Source organism: Channa argus, chromosome 17, assembly GCF_033026475.1.
Source record: "Channa argus isolate prfri chromosome 17, Channa argus male v1.0, whole genome shotgun sequence".
NCBI classification, from domain to species: Eukaryota; Metazoa; Chordata; class Actinopteri; order Anabantiformes; family Channidae; genus Channa; species Channa argus.
This window is the reverse complement of record NC_090213.1, coordinates 10,659,744-10,666,681: the sequence shown is the minus strand read 5'-3', so window position 1 is coordinate 10,666,681 and position 6,938 is coordinate 10,659,744. Positions and strand designations below refer to the sequence as shown.

At 33.0% G+C, this 6,938-nt stretch overlaps 1 protein-coding gene and 1 long non-coding RNA gene across 2 annotated transcripts; both read right to left on the bottom strand.

The window, feature by feature from the left end:
* Window positions 1-496: 496 nt before the first annotated feature.
* Window positions 497-2,473, bottom strand: tmem18 (transmembrane protein 18). The gene is made up of 5 exons (XM_067482003.1): window positions 2,291-2,473; window positions 1,971-2,088; window positions 1,201-1,255; window positions 983-1,076; window positions 497-882 (listed from the first exon to the last, which is right to left on the bottom strand). The coding sequence occupies exons 1-5, from the start codon at window positions 2,381-2,383 to the stop codon at window positions 784-786; spliced, it is 459 nt and encodes a 152-aa protein (XP_067338104.1). The 5' UTR covers window positions 2,384-2,473; the 3' UTR covers window positions 497-783.
* A 1,768-nt stretch (window positions 2,474-4,241) lies between these two features.
* Window positions 4,242-6,916, bottom strand: LOC137102454 (uncharacterized). Its single transcript, XR_010911232.1, has 3 exons — window positions 6,775-6,916; window positions 5,607-6,648; window positions 4,242-4,380 (listed from the first exon to the last, which is right to left on the bottom strand). It is a non-coding gene; the product is annotated as an uncharacterized lncRNA (long non-coding RNA).
* Between the last annotated feature and the right edge of the window lie 22 nt (window positions 6,917-6,938).

Here is a 6,938-nt window from a genome sequence, read left to right as displayed (position 1 = left end):
GTATATCTGATCTTGGAAAAACAAATAAGGCCTAATATAAATTAAAACAAGTTTTAATTGAGATTAAAATGAGGACAATTCTCTCAAAGAACAACACCACCAACACCTATTTCAAGCCATTTGCTGCTGCCCTCTTGTGGAAAAGTTGCATGTATTTAATCCTCAAAAAGAGAACATTACTATACTTTTATATTCTGCTCCAGGGCTTACACTATACTTAAATGTTTTTTTCTGAAAATGGGACAGCTTAACCTGACTTATTAAGACATAAAGTATAGCATTTTAGTACTGTACATATTTTCTTGACATCATCTATCTTTGTGTGTCGGAAGGCCTCAAGCTTATACCTTCCCCTAAGACTAAGTACATATTATCTCTGCCAGTGGCAAGATGATATATATATATATATATATATATATATATATATATATATATATATATATATATATATATATATATATATACTCTCTTTGAGTAAGTAAACACCACAATAATGTAATGTAATCAAAAATGCTTTATCTCAATATATTTGAACCTTGTAACACATGTTAAACCACATCTAACACAAAACAGTCAATATCCTTTGATCCTTGTAAATCTCATACTGTACAGAATATTTAGCAGCACCACTCACCAATGGTTACAGATTTTCGGTCATGACATCGACTAACAATTCTTTCTAAAGTCATCTGTAATAACAGGAATCGGCTTTCTAATATCACAATTCAGTATTAGCCAAGAGCAATTCTCAGTAAAACCCATTAATATGCATAGGCAGAAGGATTAGTCATTCTTCTCTCTTTTCTCTCTGCGAGTCTTTCTCTTTAGCTGTAGTGTCTTCAGCTCAGTCATAGTGGAAAATGTCCTATACACCCACACCATCTGTAGTTAGGTGACACAAACATTCAAAAGAACAGGTGTTGAGTATTTTTTATTAAATATCTGTTTTGAATCGAGACAGTGAATGATCAGCCAAACTTACCACAATGATGACCGTATTGAGCAGAAGAGGGATTGAAAAGATCAAGGATATGAACATGCCCTTGGAATCAAAGTACTGGAAATTAGAAAATGACCTGCAAGAGAAACGTAGCTTCATGAGCAAGTGTTTATTGTTTAATATGTAATAAACACACTAAACAAAGCTTAATGCACATTACATTAATGGAAGATTTTAAACCTGATGGTCTTAATATTTACCTCCAGTTCATGGCAGCCTGTTCATTCAGATATTCAGCACTATACACCAGGCCAACTGTAAAAGAGAGAAGTGGTATCATGAAAAACATGTGGTTAAGAATGCTGGATGCAAACTTCAACTGCTTTTACGTAGATCTGTTGTGTTTACACATATGTCTATAATGCATAATTTGCAAAAAGACCAAACAGGTTGTAGAAACAGTGTAAAACTACACAATGGACACGTTGCCTGTTATATGATTTTGATTGACTTATGTATGTTGTATATGTATTGACATATGTACTTGATTCTATGTTGTCCACGTAAATATTAGATCTAAATCTATGTTTCTAGGGCAGCACGGTGGTGGCGTGGTTAGTGGCCATTCTGTGTGGAGTGTGCATGGAGGTGCATTACAGGGAGGTGCTTGCATGTTTTTTTCCACAGTTCAAAAACATGCATGTTAGGTTAATTGGTGAATCTAAAATTGCGAATGGTTGTCTGTCTTTTTATGCCTCTCTGTGACCCTGAGATAGACTGGCGACCTGTCCAGGGTGTACCCCTGCCTCTTCCCAGATGACAGCTGGGATAGGCTCCAGCACCCTCGCAACCAAAATAGGATAAGCAGTGAGCACCAAGGATATAAATACAGGCTATAAAGGGTGTCGGTTTATCAGGTCAAATGATGTCAAAAATCTGTTAATTGGTAAATTTTCACCTATGTTTACAAGTAGATCATATTTCTCATGAAAAGCTAAGCTAATTTTTGGAAACTTTATTATCCACGTACCCATGAGCAGGAAGTGGCAGATCTGAGCTCTGTAGAACCTGCAGGTAACCAGGGTCAGGCACACACACACAACATGAAACACCAACAAACCAATAAGCCAAGGTTCAGACCACTGCACCTAAAATAAACATAAATAAAATAAAACAAATAAACACACCCAAGGAATCTCATTTGCAAAACATTTTACTGAACCCGTTACTTGTAAATGTACATGTAAATGTAACAACTTTATTACAAAGTGTCACTGTAGCTGCTAGCTGTGACAGCTATCGTTACGCTCATTTCACAGATTAATAATGAATGTATAAAACTGAACTTACAGACAATAGAAATGTCCATATCGACGTTATTCTTAAATTGCTGAATCCATCAATGGGGATAGAGCTAACGTTTATTGCTTTTGGGTCTGTCATCTTCAGAAAAAACTAAACTAAACGCTAACGCTAACTGTAGCTTAGCTGAAGCTAAACTAGCATGTAAACAAGATGAACACGGAAGTGGGACTGTCGCAGTTGAATTACGTCACTACACTGGATGAGTCTCGTTTATTAATTTTATAGGCTTTGACTTCACTCGGTAGTTCCGAGTGGAATAATCAACAGAATTACAAATAACTATTATAAACTATTATATGAATTAGATATTCTACAATTTAAAAAAATTACCAGCAAACATCAAAAATCCCAATAGTTAACTCATACATATAGATTTTTAAAACTGGTAAGTGCAGTTCAAATTTTGTTTGGCATCTTGCCTTGACTATATCCATTCAGTAAATCAATGGCATATCTGTTGTCGGTAATTAGAACATTCACAAAAATTACAAAGACACAAACAAAGGCCACAAGTTTCGAAATTAGTTGTGTTGCTCTGCCTATTTTATTATGTTGATTATGTTTACACTTTACTTCACAAATTTCAGGGTTTGCAAAACTCACACAAACACAACTGTAAAAAGTCCTGCTTTTACATGCAAATCCATCTAAATATATACTCCATAGTAATGTAACCTTAGCTTTCACCACCATTAATCATCAGTAAGCAGTTACAGTGTTTCAGAACTAAAACAAACACTTTAATTACTGGTCTAGCTGCTGCTACCTGCAAAGGATTGGACATGTTTCTTATTTACTGTGCACATGTACATTATTTGACACTTTTTTTAAACTTCTGTTTTAAAGCATTTCAATGATAATCACTTAATCTTTTCCCTTCAAGAAGCATTTTTTATTTCTGCCATTCCTGTCCAGCTGTGGGTGCTACATTCACACACTGCCCCTTTAAACACATGCAAACACCAACCAGTTCTTTAAAACTACTTCCTGTTCATTTTAGCTGTAACACTTAAATTCAATAATTTCAAAAAAGGCACATAAATTTTATATATTTATATATATATATATATATATATATATATATATATATATATATATATATATATATATATATATATATATATATATATATATATATATATATATATATATATATATATATATATATATATAGTGTGTGTGTAGAACCTGTTGAAAATATATTATATATATATTAAATTGAAAGTACTGGGTGATCGCAATTAACAATCCTATTCATAAGTGTATATTTCTATAAATCAGCTGGGTGAAGAGAATATATGTTAGAATACAACCAACAAGATATTAGGATTTAAAAATTAAAAACTTTGTAAGATCTAAAACACATCATAGCAGAGAATGTACAAGCAGGTAATTATAAAATGAATGATGGATGGAACAGCTGAATATAAGTGAGCCGCCATTAATATTATCAGTAACAAGTGCACTTTTCTGACACAAGTCAAAATATTTCTTGTGAAAAGGGTATACAATAAAGAAAAATAATAATTTTACAACTTATTTGATTACAGTATAGCAAACATATGAATATATTTGAGGTTAAATCTTCTGGGCATATACACTGTTGCTCATAAAGTTAGAATGAAATATTTTTTAGTTCTTCTCATAAATTTATTGTAACAACGTGATTTATTCTTAATAAATAAAGTTTGTATCTTCTCAAAACTTTATTTATCAATCTCTTCCAAAATCACTACAGTTTAAAAGTATAAACCACAATTCATCTTTGCAAAAAAGAGGAATGTGTCTGAAAACAAAATTATTCCAACTTTATGGGCAACAGTGTAATTCCACAAATATACAAAGATTATTAAGATCAAAAACTTCTGGTCATTGTTTACACATTTACTGGTATGTATCAATTGTAAATTAACTGTAGGAGATGTCTGTGTCTCTGCTCAGATTGGGTTCCTGCCTGGGTGAAAGTCAGGGACAAATGTAGTGGCTACAGTGATTGGAGTACTGTAGCCAAGGGCAAAATTGTAAAGACCAAGCATTAGACACTTCCAGGTAGCATGCAAGGCCTTGCCCATATTCTGAAAGACAAACAGACAGATATACAATTAAACCTGTAGTCAATGACTGTTATCAATAACATAGCAATCTATGTGATCATAAATCTGTCAGAAGAAGATAAATCAGCAGGAATCCAATCTTAAAAATTATCAAAGAAACCCCCTACAATGCTATTGTAATTTTTATCCCCACATTAATTAGATTTAACACACCACTGATTTAAGAAGTAGGTCATAACATGATCTGAGGCAGAAGCTGCAAGGAAATCTGCATATATCATACTCTAGAATAATAGCACAGCAGGAGCAAAGGTACTGGTTGAGGGGTCCCATAAACAGTATTGTCTCCTGTGCTCTTTGAACAGGAAAGGGCTGGCCGGATACAGGAAGTCAAATATAAATAAGCCAAAAAAAAAAAAAAAAAGAAAAAGAAAAAAGGAAAAAAGAAACAAAAGAAATCCTTAATGTATCTGCTAGTTGAACGGATTATTAGATTGTCCATCCACATTAGTATGCATCATAATAATTATACACTAAATAACTTTATTATCACACTAAATTCTAACAGTATACTGCACCACATTTAAAATGTGTTAAGCAAGTATTCCTCAGCATTATGTAGGTTAATTTATCCAATAAATCCAGTAAAACAATTCAATCGTTCATGAAAATGTTTTCATACAGACTGTAACAAAGATAAACTAAAGCTGAATCACAATCACATTCACTGACATTAAGTTTTAATGAAGACAGGCTTTTCTTTATGCAGATGGACATCTTTGAGCAGAAAATCCTAAACTCTACGTTCCTTTTCGGGACCCTCCAGGCTCCCCTTACATCAGAAGCAATGAAGTGGTAATTGGTGACAATCTAAAGCTGCACTGTAAAACGAAATAATTCAGCTTCACCTTATTTAGTTTTACAGTGACTTTTATAATCAGAAACTTTAGCCAAATGTTAGAACTATTGTAGCAATCAGGGTCCATGGAATATAAGTCAGTGCGCACATAATATTTCAGGATGGTTGGCAGAGTAGAGGTGATAATGACATTGCTGGTTTAGTAATTTAATTTGATCAGTTTTCATCAAAACCAAAGTGTTCCTGGAACAAGTATTTTCAATCAACAGTTTTTAAAAAAATCATTAGTCTTCTAACTTTGTATTTTTTTTTTATTAAGTGTGCATCAGAAAACTCTGAATGTAGCTGATTGATATGAAAAAATCTACAGTACATTATTTCCACTTACCTGTGGGGAGACTACAAGAGAAGAAAATTTCAATTAGATGTGATTTTACTAAAGTAGCATATTGCAACAATTCACAAACTGCATATGCAAGTTAATAATAATTACTTTATTATATTTATAATACTAATTTCCTTTTGATTCTGTAAATACATTAAGACTCAGTAGTGGAACTGGTTATTTTTATAATACACTTTGTTTACCAGATGCTATACTGGAAACATTAACAGGCAGAACCTACTTATATGAGTTTGTTGCCATAAATAAATGTGTCCGATCACTTATTGTAGCAAATTTGGATAAGGTTAGTCTGTTAGCCATTTAATGTACTATGAATCATCTGAAAATTGGTTATAATATTATATTATTTATAATTATAATATTTACCCTGTACTTTACAATATGTATTGTTTTCCTCTTTAATGAAAATAACTGTAAACAAACCGAGGCATAACCAAGCAGGAAAGAATGAAAAAGCCATTTTTAACAGCATGTTCTGACTTTTGCATCGTTTGTCAGGATTTTCTTCTGTCTCCTCTGCTGTGTGCTGTGCAGCAGCAAACAGAAGCCAGAGAGGTGTAAAATATGAAGCTCTATAGTGAAAATAATATCTGGTTTTTATTCTTGTTTTGCTCAACTTGAAACCAGATCTTAGGCCAGCAATTAAAAATATGCTGGATGCTAGAAAGAATACAACTGTAATACATAAGTGATAACAGTTGCAAGCTTTAATCTGAGCTACGATCACGCATTTAAAATTTCATGATCTGTGAACTCTGAAACTGTAAACAAGACAGCTATCAAAATATGTTTTGACAGTACATTAATTATCAACCAAAGATTTTATGGGCAAATGAGGGCTGATGCATTGCAGCGCACAACTGCCTCGATTGATGTTTTTACTTTTGGTCACATTTATCATTTTAATTTATGCTGATAGTGACAAGTTTTTACATGATTTCCAATTTACTACAATAGTTTGATTGAGGCTGATTTATGCCATATTGGAAATAATGAATTCCGTTTCAACTTACCCAACCTTAGGCTACAAAAAAAAGGGAAGAAAAGACTGTTAGGAACTGGTTAGGCTGCTACAGCACTGATACACATTTGCAAATTCCTAATTATTACAGTAAATATTAACATAAACACAAAGAAAATTCACACCAACCTTTTTCACTTTTTTGTACTTCTCTTTCCGTCTTTTCTTCTTCTCTTCCTTTGCCTTGCCTTGCACTTCGTCATCCAACAGTGGCTCATACTTCTCAGCTGCAAAAAAGTGTATTCCTTTGTGGCACTTCTTACTTTGTTTGCTGCCGTCTCCCACTTGTTGGT

What these genes read in the sequence shown, in the direction of transcription:
- tmem18 (XM_067482003.1), bottom strand. Translation starts at nt 2,383, where the DNA reads ATGACAGACCCAAAAGCAATAAACGTTAGCTCTATCCCCATTGATGGA. An exon ending in TATGGACATTTCTATTGTCT is followed by an intron (nt 2,089 to 2,290) that starts GTAAGTTCAGTT and finishes TGTTTATTTTAG; the next exon opens with GTGCAGTGGTCTGAACCTTG. An exon ending in CTGCCACTTCCTGCTCATGG is followed by an intron (nt 1,256 to 1,970) that starts GTACGTGGATAA and finishes TCTCTTTTACAG; the next exon opens with TTGGCCTGGTGTATAGTGCT.